The sequence below is a fragment of the Caloenas nicobarica genome, chromosome 1, assembly GCF_036013445.1.
Source record: "Caloenas nicobarica isolate bCalNic1 chromosome 1, bCalNic1.hap1, whole genome shotgun sequence".
NCBI classification, from domain to species: Eukaryota; Metazoa; Chordata; class Aves; order Columbiformes; family Columbidae; genus Caloenas; species Caloenas nicobarica.
In genome coordinates, this window is record NC_088245.1 from 37,783,490 (window position 1) to 37,795,773 (window position 12,284).

At 38.1% G+C, this 12,284-nt stretch overlaps 1 protein-coding gene across 5 annotated transcripts in view; it reads right to left on the minus strand.

The window, feature by feature from the left end:
* The window catches only part of GRIP1 (glutamate receptor interacting protein 1), a 224,981-nt gene that overhangs the window by 24,041 nt on the left and 188,656 nt on the right, over positions 1-12,284 (minus strand). For all 5 annotated transcript variants that reach the window (XM_065627702.1, XM_065627693.1, XM_065627683.1 and 2 more), the window contains 3 exons: positions 10,780-10,860; positions 3,379-3,448; positions 2,987-3,132 (listed from right to left, as the gene is read on the minus strand). In XM_065627702.1, coding sequence (XP_065483774.1) covers positions 2,987-3,132; positions 3,379-3,448; positions 10,780-10,860 — 297 coding nt within the window. The remainder of the gene's footprint in view (positions 1-2,986; positions 3,133-3,378; positions 3,449-10,779; positions 10,861-12,284) is intronic.

Consider the following 12,284-nt stretch of genomic DNA (forward strand, 5'->3'; position numbering starts at 1 on the left):
TTAAAAATGAATATAAAGACTTAGAAAGACAGCAAGGAAGTGAGAACTTCAGGAGGAAGAACCCCTGCTCCCTGCCTTCCCCTCCTCAAAAGCATGCCAGGCTTTTCTTTTCTCGGGGAATTAATTATTTTTTTTTCTGTTGAGTTTAGGAAGCACATTTCCTCCCTTTGTGAGAAAAACAGATGTTCATTAATAAACTAATGGAAAATAAACCAAAACTGATTTTAATTGAGGTGCAGTTTTCGCTACACCTTTGCTACTGCTTTTAAAAATATTTTTTTCTTTAGCATTTCAGGAGACATTTATTTATTTTAGATTTCAAAGTGCCTGAAATCAATTACACTTTGACGCTTAGTCAACTGTTACAAGAACCATTTGTATAGAGAATTTTGTTCAGTAGGTCTCTAAGCAGCTATCTACATTTGAATCTGTTCATGTCTGGATAAGACATGACAGTTGTGTGAGAATCTTGTTATAGATATATAATTTAACTGTAAAATAAGCAATGTGAAAGTGTAAAATAGAACCACGGAAAAAGAATCCCACTCACAAAAATCTGTACCAGCTGCCATAGCGTGCAATACCTAAGAGGGCAAAGATGTTCTTTTACATGGGTGGGGACTGAAATCCACATTTCAGTGATGGCAATGGAAATTGTGCACCAACTTCAATGGAAATGGAAGCTGATCTAGAAAGAGATTAAGTCCATAAGGTGAGGGGGAGTGGGGGGACAACATGACACACACAGGACAAGCCCACAGGTGTTTAACAGTGTAGGAGAACTTATTTCTTCTTCTGCATGGCTGTAACTCACACCTTTCTTCTATGGTCTGTTGGTAATTTCTCTGCAGGGTTATTTATGAGAGGGAGTTTTCCAAATGAGGGAAAAAAAGGTGAAGGAAGGATCATATGTGCCATGAGCACTTAAAAGACAGACTCCCCTCTTGTGCAGGAGAAAACTCAAAATTCCTTCTATAGGCATTTTTCTTGTCAATTTGCTGCCAAGTGCAGTTGCAATTTGCTCTTCATAACATACCTGGTTTGCTCAGTTTTGCAAAGCAACTGTCAGTCAGGTGTCCCTTCGGATGTACAGCCCATGGCCAGTTTGGCCAGCCTCTGTTCAAGTTAGGAAATATTAGCTGTCCTAGCCTACGTCTAGGCCTGAGCTCGTTTTCTTAACAGTAGGAGTGAACTATAATTGAACTACAGGGTGTTTCAAAAAGATGGACCCAGTTTGAAATCACTGTATCTCTGCAATCAACGGCCCATGAACGAAATTCTTACAGTCTGTACAGCAGGTGGAGGGAACATAGGGCATTTATAAAAAGGTTACTAGAACTTCCTAACTCATTAAACCATCTGTAAATTTTTGTGTAATTGTAACACATTGGGTCCATCTTTTTGAAACACCCTGTATTGTGCTTGTGAAATCAAGAGGCTCGCAGAAGCACAATAGGGCTGGACTATTGTGCGAGTTGATATATTGCTGGTATAGAACTTGCTTGGCATAACTTACTTAGCACTAGTAACTAAAATCGCTGCAGCCTTAGGCCACAAGAGCTGACTAAGTTTAAACTTTTGATATAACTAATGCTGCTAACAAAGAACTCACTGAATTCAGCAAATACGAGCAGAATGAAAAGATAAGAACCAAGGCCAGCCCAGCAACAGTAAAAACCAGCAAGAAATCAAGAGACCACCAACCAAAATTAAGTGACTGGACTTGAGGCTGAACTTGGAGATTGGGTGATGGGTGGTATGGGTATAAATGAGAGGCATGATTTGGAGTCGGGGTCCCTCCCTGGAGGTACCCAGCTCAAGCTGACCTCTCTGCTGCGGTACCATTCAAATAAATTACCTAGTGGAATTTATCGCCTGAGATTCTGCTTTGGGAAGCCTAGGGTGAAGAAACCTCTTTAACAGTCCAAGATGGACCAACTACGTGTAGTAAATCCCACCTCACCACCTGTGGGGGCCTAACCACAATATCATACTGAGCAGCAGCCATTCACTTTGCTGGATCAAAATTTACTTCTGAAAGCCAGTTTGTACAAGGTGCTAAATGCATCCACCTTTGCTTTGTACTGATCATGCTAAGAAGATATTTGGTTTACTTTCAAAAGCAATTAAAGGAAAAGAGCATTCTATGCAATTCTAAACACCATTTCAACACTCGTACTTGATTTTAAATAATGTAATGTGGTTGGCTGCGCCTGCTTACTGTAAGATTGCATAAAGCTTAAGACAAGTGATTCTACAGTTCATGCTTTTGCTTAACACTATAATATAAATCCCACCAGTGACGGTAGTTATAATTGTCTAACTTCTTTTGCCACTAGAATGCATAACAGAAGTCGCTTTATTATCTCCAGGTAGAAATTGTACCCTTATGGAATCCATAATGAGGAAGATCTAGGAATATTAATAGATGTAGGTGTGCAAAATGATGGCAGCTCCATTACTTCCACTGGGCTGATCAGACCTGGCTCCTCCATCAGCCATCCAAGCACAGCGTGTAAAGTGCTACTTATTTTAAGCATGTGAACAGTCATACTGAAGTCAAGTTCATAAGTTTATGGATAAAGCATGCACTTCACCACTCTGCTGGAGAACTGAGACCTACGGATCCATGCTTTGCTAACCATGATTCCAATCTTAAAAGCAGAGAAAATCTCAGTACACTGATAAAAAAAAAAGATCAACCTCATGTGACTGCACCTGAGGGGAAACTGCATTTCCAGAAAACCGAAGACCTCATTTTGCAGTGCAGCTCTTGCTGGCAATACAGCCACTGAGAAAATTCAAAACTTTATATACCATTCAAATTCTTTTTAGTGTTAGATTTTCTGATTAGCATTAGCATAAATCAGCCATGTTTAGGAAAAAACCCCAAACATTTCACTAAAATTTAAATGCAAAAGAATAATCCTATATTCTAAAAATTCTGAAAATATACAAGAATCTGCAATAGGCTCATTGCTAATACCGGAATTATCTTCGTCTTTGCGGATCTTTAACTTTACAAGGTCCTCACAGTGCTGAAGGATCTGGACAGCATCTTCCATTGAGCAATTGTCAAGTCGAATGTTATCTATTGCAAGCAACTTATCACCCAGTTCAAGCGTCCCAGTTCTGTGAACAATAAAAAATGCTTACATGAAATTCTAGCAACACTAAAGCTAGGTATCTTAGAAGGTATGAACATTTTTATAGAAACGAGATGGATTTTTAAAACAATTACTTCTTAAAATGCTACACTTTTCATTTGTAACTGGTTTTTACAATAAAAAAAATGCACAGTCACTTATAAGCTTCCTCTCTTTAACTAGATGGCTACACGATGGAAATAGATTTTTACTGGGAGCTTGAATGTCTTACCTGTGAGCAACACTTCCTTTCTTGATATCAGAAATAACCAGAGGGTCCCCTGGTTTTCTACTGGATGGAGCTGTAATAAAGAACAAATATAAGTATCTGGTTTTATTACTAGATATGCAGATGGGCTAATTCTGTCCATACATCAATACTTCATACACATTATTAACCTGTATTATATTCCTCCCCTTCCCCTAAATTATATGTACATGAATACAAACAATCATCAGCAGCAGATTAGTAAGACTGCATACTCCTCAAAAATTAGAAAATGCCAGAATTAAGGTGGTTGGTGCAAAGTGAATTTAACCTGATATATCTGAAGTCTGGGTTAGGCTGGGACTGAACCACGCAAATATATCACAGTACAGCTCCAGCTATCTATCGCAGAATGTGGTGTAGCTACAACATGTAAAGAAGGCTTTCTGTTAGTAGAACCTTTCAGCACAACCACTAATACTGATCTTTTGCCAGAATATTTCTGTCAGTCATACATCATGTTTTATTATATCCTTGACCAACAGAGCTGCTCTGGCAAAATATCTTGAGTGGGCTAACCTACATTCTTTACATCCACTCCTGTCTCATTCAGTGCTGAAGGCAGAGGTATGAAGATAATGTTTCCTGGGTGAGAAGGAAAGATTTACTTCACAATAAATGAGATGCTGCGGGTAGTGGCCACATATACCATTGGGCTGATACACAGTTAATACATCTGCACATATGTAGGTTACATCACACAGATGCTTGTTTCACTATGACTCGCTGCTTCCTCTGAAGTAAACATGTGCCTCTTCTGATGAGTAACCTTGCTCCTCTATACTGCTGCTGGGCCTTAAGCATTGTAGACTTCTCCCCACTTTGTACTGGGCATATCTACTACGAGCCCTGCAGTGGTCAAATTAGTAAAATCCCCGCCAGTCCTTTCCTTGCCCACCTAACTTGTCTCTTCTTGGAGGTATCTGATATAACCTTCAATTTTCTATCTGTCCGTCATGGTTAAAAGGAATGACTTTTGGGCCTGTTGTTAACAAAGAGTGTGGTAGTATTAAAACTTTGCCACGTGGTATAAGGCTCCCAGTTCTCCTGAAAAGTCCTAATGGTTTTTGTACATGTAGGGATCTTCAATTGCCCTGAGCCATTTGTGCCCTGGGTACTAAGGTCTCTGCGTGCACTCACAGAAAGTACTTGTCCATTAGGCTACCCATATTGGAAGATCACCTAAAACATCCTGATGTCAGTTACTTTAGCTGCTCATGATTCTTCTCATTGATGGAACATGACAGATCTTCACCTACAGCATCCACAAGGTATATTAATAATGACATTTCCAACACAATATTCTAACAGATCTTGTTAACCTTGACTGCCCTGGCTAAGAAATCCTTTGAATGTCCGAAGGAACTGTTTAAGAACTGCTAAATAGCCGTATTTCAAATGCAGTGTCTTGAGAGTCCAGAAGACAGATGTACAAGGGCTTTTAAGAATTTTTAGAAACTTGTCTAAAACACCACAATTTCAGGAAACGCCTATGTTGCAATTTAAAGAACAGCAACTAACTTTTTTGCAAAATGTGTCATTTTCATAGCTTGTTTCTCATACTTTCACACTATGGGTCAACTATATTTTACATGACAGTTCCATGATTTACTTGAATTCTTTGGGTTTGTTTCACCAATTAGTATCTTCTTACAATTTGAAAGTATCGCTTTGGTGAACTTTTTTTTTTTTTTTTTTTTTTTTTTTAATTCTATGCTTTTACCATCTGGGTTGCCTTATAAATCTCTGAGGTTATATGCCACCCACTGTACAATGCCTGCAGTTCGAGATCTGAGTATTGAGATAGTTTTTATGAAACTGCTTTATAAAAATTACCAGTACTAAAGAAAACAGCCCATTATTATTCCAAAAAGAAGGGAGAAGGAACCAAGATAGGGGAAAGAGCACAGCTCCAAGTGCAAAGCCACAGAATGCATCTGGATGCAAGGGGTATGGTACTGCAAAGTTATCACACTCTCAAACTGAGTAAGTGTGAACCAGTGGTATTTTGTCAGTTATCCTGGGCTATTAATTGTGTCTGGTGGATGAAAGCCTTTTTGTAGGCAGCAAACACAGCTCAGTGTGAAATGAATCCCCCCATGCTGACAAGCCCTTAATAAGCAGCTACACCACACTTTGTTTTATTCTTGTTCAATGCTCATGACATACATACTACAAACTACTCGAGTTGTGTTGCAGAGATAAAATCATTAATTCCTCCTGAACTTTCGTACTGCTCATCGCCACAGCCTAAGATTGTCTCCCAAACACTAGTGAACAGATGCTGTCCCCAGCAAGAAGATGGAGTACTATTATCCTGATTTTACAGATGAGGAAAGGAAACACAGGAAAATTTAGGTCAAAGTATGAAAATTTTCAGTGAGCAATTTGAGATATCCATGCCTTTACTTCTCACAATAGTTTGTAGTATATAACAGCTTCTATGTCCAAAGCACAACCACTGCAATTTTTAGCAACAGCTGCAGATGCTCAGCATTTCTGCAAGTGTGACCCCAGGATCTCAATGGTTTCCACAGAAAATCAAGCAGACAGTTGTGGAATATCTCCCTCTCCTCCCCCTCTCCAGCTCTGTGAAATGACTTGTCTCAGCACAACTCTATTGCAGAGAAAAGGAAAAAAACCCTAATTTCTCCAGGGTAGCATTAAACCATCTTGACCATGAGATCACCTCTTTTTTCTTTCTGCAATCCTCCACCTCATTCATTATGCAGCCTCTATCCCCTTTGATACACACCACTGTTTCATCTCTCCCCAGAGAGCAGAGAAGCAAGAGTCTCAGTGAGAAAGCAGTATTTGACCACTTCATTTAAAAAGATATCCTCATGAATTAACACAAGTTTGAAGTGACACTCTACAGCTCTAAGTCTCCATTCTTCTGTTGCATTTTAGAATTATTTTTGGTTTTAAGAAGCAATTATAACCAAACCACCTTACCACTCACCCATGTCCAGCCTTCTTCTTGTTCAAGTCCCAACTTCCCCTACTCCCGATCACACCTCAGCCTCTTCCCTCATCTGCCGTCTCCCTGTTATGGCTTTCCACTCATTTTCTCTCCTTGTCCCATTCTGCTTGTCCACTGAAGAACTCATGTCTTCTCCTCTCTGGTCCAGCTGTTAGTCTGCCTACTGTTGAGCTTTTGTAGAGACTTTACACAGTCTGCACGATGCACTACAAGTGAACTGAAGAGTGCATAAAGTTGTACAGATACTAAATTTAGTGTTGCAGCTGGAAGGCTGGTCTTTAGCAAGTTGTTTGTTCTCTCTCTTTAAATTACCCCATGATCCTAGGTCTCCATTTCAAGCCTCTGCCCTACTTCTACTAGTAAAGACACACTTCCCCTGCCTATTTCCCTCCACTTGAAAACAAAGTCAGTGAGGTGTTGTCAGTTTTGTAGATCAGCTCTTCCATTAGGTTAAAAAACACCTCAGACAACCCTCCTTTCTCATTTCACTGCTAACTCAAATAAAAAAAACCCACCAAACCAAAACAATGTGACTTAAACAGATTTTGGGGTGGACATTTCACCTACCACCCAGCCAAAACTCACGAGTCTCAGCCTCACTTCAAGTTCTGGAGTTTGATCAAACTCTGAACAAACTGAACCAGTAGAGAAAAATGCTCATGGGATAGAAAAACATTTTTTATACAAAGTGAGTCCACTTACGCACGATGCTAGCTAACAGCTACTAGACTTTTTAAAAATAATGTGGTTATTAAATAGATGAAAGAGCTTTTTAAAATTAGACTGATGCAGCTCTTTTGTTCCTTAAGTACTGGTCCATGTGGAGCAGCTAAAAAACCTGCTGATTCTTCAGACTCTGTCTTGAAAATAATTACATGTAACATTGCAAAATGAAGTTGAGTTTGATAGGTGAAATCCCAAAATATGCAGAAATATTCTTTAGAGAGTAAATTCTCATAGTCAATGCTAAAAGTCTTACTTACAAAGCTTGTTTCTGATGAAATAAGAAAGCAATAAAGTAGACGATAGTATAGCTGCTAGTCAAAATGACTTAGAAAAGCTGATGATAGTTTGGGTGAGATTCTGATACTCTTACCAGCTTTGCAGCTTCTTATTCCTTGAGTAGTCCCATTAGCTTCAAATAAATTATTTACGAAGCAAGGTGCTGCAGTTCATTACCAGTAAGTATATCAGAATCTTACTTAAAAAAGAAAGAAAGAAAGAAAAAAAAGCTGTTAACTACAATTACCAGACTAGCATGTCATTTTCTTGGATGTCATTCAATATATTTAAAAAATATTAGTCTATGATAAAGTAGCCAGTGGCGCAAAAATCTTAAAAAAAAAAAAAATCTATATTCCATTACATGGTCTAAAATCAATGTCACTGGCAAATAAATTGAAACAGATTTGAACACTACCACATCTACTTGAAAGCTATCTTTCTTCTTGGGAATGGTTCTGTAATAAAAGCATCATCACACACACATTGACACCGCTGTGTCATGCTTTATTTTGATGACGTAATTTTAAGAACTGAGACATTCTAATTGCTCCAATTAGGTAAGTGGATGTGAAAATGATAGTACCCGAAGCATGAATTATATAGTCACTTGCTTTTGCAAACTACGAAACACACTCTTTATTGAGCATAGCTAGCTATTAATGGGAAGACTAGACACATGTTGATGGGATAAGGGAAGGACGATAGGATGACGGAAGCCCAGAATGTGTGTGAAGGCAGCAATGGGCAAGGTCAGCGTACTGCGAGGTAACCGACATGAACTATCCAAAACTCAGTGCCCTGGATTAACATTAACAATGATGCTCATGAAACTTTCTTCTGTCTTACTTTCTAAGGGTTTCTGCTATCTAAGGGGATTTTTACTTTTTTTTAATTATTTTTTTTCCTTGCGTTAATTAATCTGAGACTACGAGAAGCTTAGTTTCTTCCCCTATTACAGGTCATGTTTTTCAAAGACAATGAACTAGGTTAACTGTCCTTAGTGTTGTGTGTCACCTCAGATATGCCTTCAAGTAGCCGGCAGTAATTCCATGCAGGCACACTTGGTGTTTATTACCGAAGAGAACAACACAAAGAAAGAGAAATAAATTCCTCTTCCAGAATGTCTGCCTCCTACCAGCTGACTTAGAGGAACTCTTAGACTTAAAAATAGGCGCAAGTTCAGGTGCCAGCCTGAGGCGAGGCTTACGTGCCCCTTCTGACAAAAAACATCTGTCTCGTCTGTCAGGTCATTTCCTGACTTTCTCCTCCAAATCCCAAGCTAAACTTGGCAGTGCCAGGTTAACAGTTGGACTCCATGATCTTAAAGGGCTTTTCCAACCAAAACGATTCTCTGATTCTATACGGAAAGCAAGACAGGTGTTTCTCTGTAATGTTTTTATAGACAGAAGTTCCTCACTCACCATTAACTCCACTACCTTGAGAAGAGAGAGGATGAAACAGGTCTCTAGCACTTAAACAGATCAAGCTCAGAAGTGGATAAACTTGATCTCCTCTATCACCCTGTTTAAGTCTGTTCATACAAACTCTGCCAAGTTCCCCTTCGTATTTCTTTTTTTAAAAGAAATCATTTTGCTTTTTGACAATATCAGTAATAAATGGCATGTTAATGTGATAAAGTGCCTTGATAAAAATGTGACAAAATGAATATAAACCACTTATATTCTTCAAATCATGCTGCCTCATTTAGGAGTTAATTAGAACAGAGCAAAGCACTGAAAATCAAGCATGAAATGCAGCAATTCAAGACTTCTACCAAGCAAATTTACAAACTTTCAGTTATTAATATAAATCCTTTAACATAAAATAAATAAATAAATAATCCTAGACACACTTCATATTAATGAAATACTATTAATAAGTGGGGTTATTATATAGAACAGATAATTTAATTTATATATTAAAGATACTGCAGTAGTATACTCAGTAGAGCAGAGCTAAGACCCACCAGGTGTCACTGATTATATAAACCACTAATTTTATAAAGCACTAACTTTTGGAATTCAGTTCCAGGTCAGGAAGGTATATGAAGTTTGGAAGAGGAGTGCTAAACACAAATTCCAAGAACATTAGCTTTCCATTCAAAGTTTACCCCTATGGACAGCAAAAAAATGCGAGATGTATCAAATTCCAAAAAGCAGCACAAATCAAATTACTAGGAAAACCACATTTTTACAGTAATCCTACAAACTCTTACCAATCCTAACATTTAAATAGAACAGCCTCTTTCCAGGTTTTGTCAATATTTTCATTTGCACAAATACATACGGACCTACAATTTTGCTTCAAGCATCGCATCACGTCTTACAGAGTCTAACAATTACTCATTCAATTGTGCAACACAAGCAACAGGCCTGCAGTGTCTCTCATTTGCTCCTCAGATTTAATCCTTGGCACCAAGTTCCCTGCTGTACTTTTGATTAACCTTATTCCATTGTGCTGGTAAAAGCTGTGAGAATATAAATCAAAGCACAATCTTCCTCCAAGACAAATGAAGAATTCCAAAGAAAGCCTAATAGTCTAAGGAAGGGCACAACTGTAAAGGAATGTTACTTCTGCTGAGACCAGATTCTGCACTGTCTTTAAGTACATGAAACACAAGCCCATTAACTTTGATATGGATTGTTCTTCCTTCCATCAAGGGCTGAACTCAGTATAGTGGAATTTACGTGGTTAAAATCCAGTCCTAATATAGCATTTACTGTCTGCTCCAAAAATAAATAAGTATAGAAGCACTTTGATTTCAAACAACAGTAATACTTTTTGAGAATTAGACCAATGCACAGTCTTGTTATCTTTTTTAGCAATCTCCGAAATCTCTAGTGAAAGCGGATTGTGCTACGTGACCTGCACATTTAGGATTGCCTGCCAGTTTTACAGATTGAGGATGTATCTTCAGACTCTGGCTTCTGCAGCAAAAAATAACCCCATGAATGTGCATCCTCATGCCAGTGAGAACCCCAGAGTTCAGTGGGGTTCTGTCCAAGAGTCTGTGAGAGACCATGACAGACTTTGCTTTAAACTTCCCAGCTACGGAAATACTTCGGCATGAGCACAATTCTATTGATGACTCTTTTTTTTTTTCCTTTTTAAAAATAATTTTAATGCGAGCTAAATATGTGCTATGCATAAAGGAATAGGTGAAACTTTAGGTCTGGCAAACTTCTGGCTTCTTTATCTACTAGAACAAGAATATAAATCTGTTACAGAATGGTGTTTCATCAGGGAGAGCACTGCTAAATCATCTCTTTCTAGAAAAAGGAAAAGGAAGTTTATACCCAATCAAACATATAGTTACAGGACCTACTATCCACAGATTATCCCATAAACATGATCTTAAAATAAGCACTTTCACTTACAACTTATGGTGATGCCAAGTTCCACATTATGCTTCTTTGGTAGTTTTACATGAAATGTTCCACTGCTTGGTATAACTGATTCTATAAAAAAATATTTAAAATGTTAGATAATTTGTAAGGCATGGCAATTCCAAGTGCATGGAACTGTATGTGTAAGTTGATTAAATCGCAACAGCATCACAAGCCACGGATGAAACACGGGTCCTGAAGTGAAGGAAGTAGGACATATGAAGTATGATTTATACCTCTACAGGTAATTTCACGGTAACTCATTTTTTTTTAAGGTTTAACTGAATTTATGGAGATTGCACAGGCCAGCAGCCAGCTGAGACTGCAGGTTTTTAGCTCATACGCAAGTTCTGTGAGCACAAGTGAAAATTTTAGTGCTGGCAGGTAACTTTTAATTAAAAGGACAGGAGATCAAGTCTTAAGGATTCCAGACCTTCGTTGCTGTAGGCCTAACATATTTTTAACTGTCTGCTAAGGTAACTGCCACAGATTTCACATCTACTGGGAAGAAAAGGAATCAAGACATCACTAATGGAGAAGCACCTGGAGCCGACTGAGGCAAAAAACACTTGAACATATAGCACTGTATTTGAATCCTGAGTTTTGGCATCACTGCTAGCAAAAGTTTGGGCCTTTCCATTTCAGTTATGGAAATATAAACATACATGTGGCAGAGGAGCATAACCATGAGTCTGTTGTCATGGAGCAAATGGGAGGAGCACAAACAAGTCCAGAGGCTGAAATACCTGTGACTTCAGGTGTATTTAAATGACTTTCTCATTATTTGTGTGTGTGTGTGTGTGTGTGTGTGTGGTTTTTTTTAAGTATTTCATTTCCTATGTATTTGAATACAAATATTGTATTTGGCTTTTTAAAACAAACATTATATTAGGTGCATGCATATTAAAAGATTACACAGAATCACTGTAGGAACCTTTAGCCTGCTTTTGAAGTCATGAGTTATAATATCAGTAACAATAATCACACTATGCAAAATGCAGCACATTCGACATCGTCATGACTTCAAAGGAGCTAGTGTCAGAGGAACATAGAAGTCTTAAAAGTTTTTACTATTCACATAGTGGGGTAGTACACAGACATAATGTGTACTTGTTTGATTTACACAATTTGTGATTTTATAGGTGTATTCTGTATGCTTAAACACCTTACAGAAGAAAGAAAAGCCATTAGTAACAATAAAGACTCACCAGCAACATTAACAATGATTTTTCTGGCTTTTATTAACTCAATTTCTATTATTTTGTTTAGATTGTTGGTTTGAGATACTGTAAGTGAACCTCTTCAGAGTTTTTTGCTTATCCACCCTTTTACAATACTTTTCTCTCTAGTAAAACATTTCATTAGGTGGCCTGTAGAGGATTTTACTCAGCTCAGCAGAATATTTCTATCTCAGGGCAGAAAAATGTATGGAAATAACTTAGAGGAGGGACTGTCACCAGATCTTACTACAGGACTTGTCATTTCTTTTTGTGTTC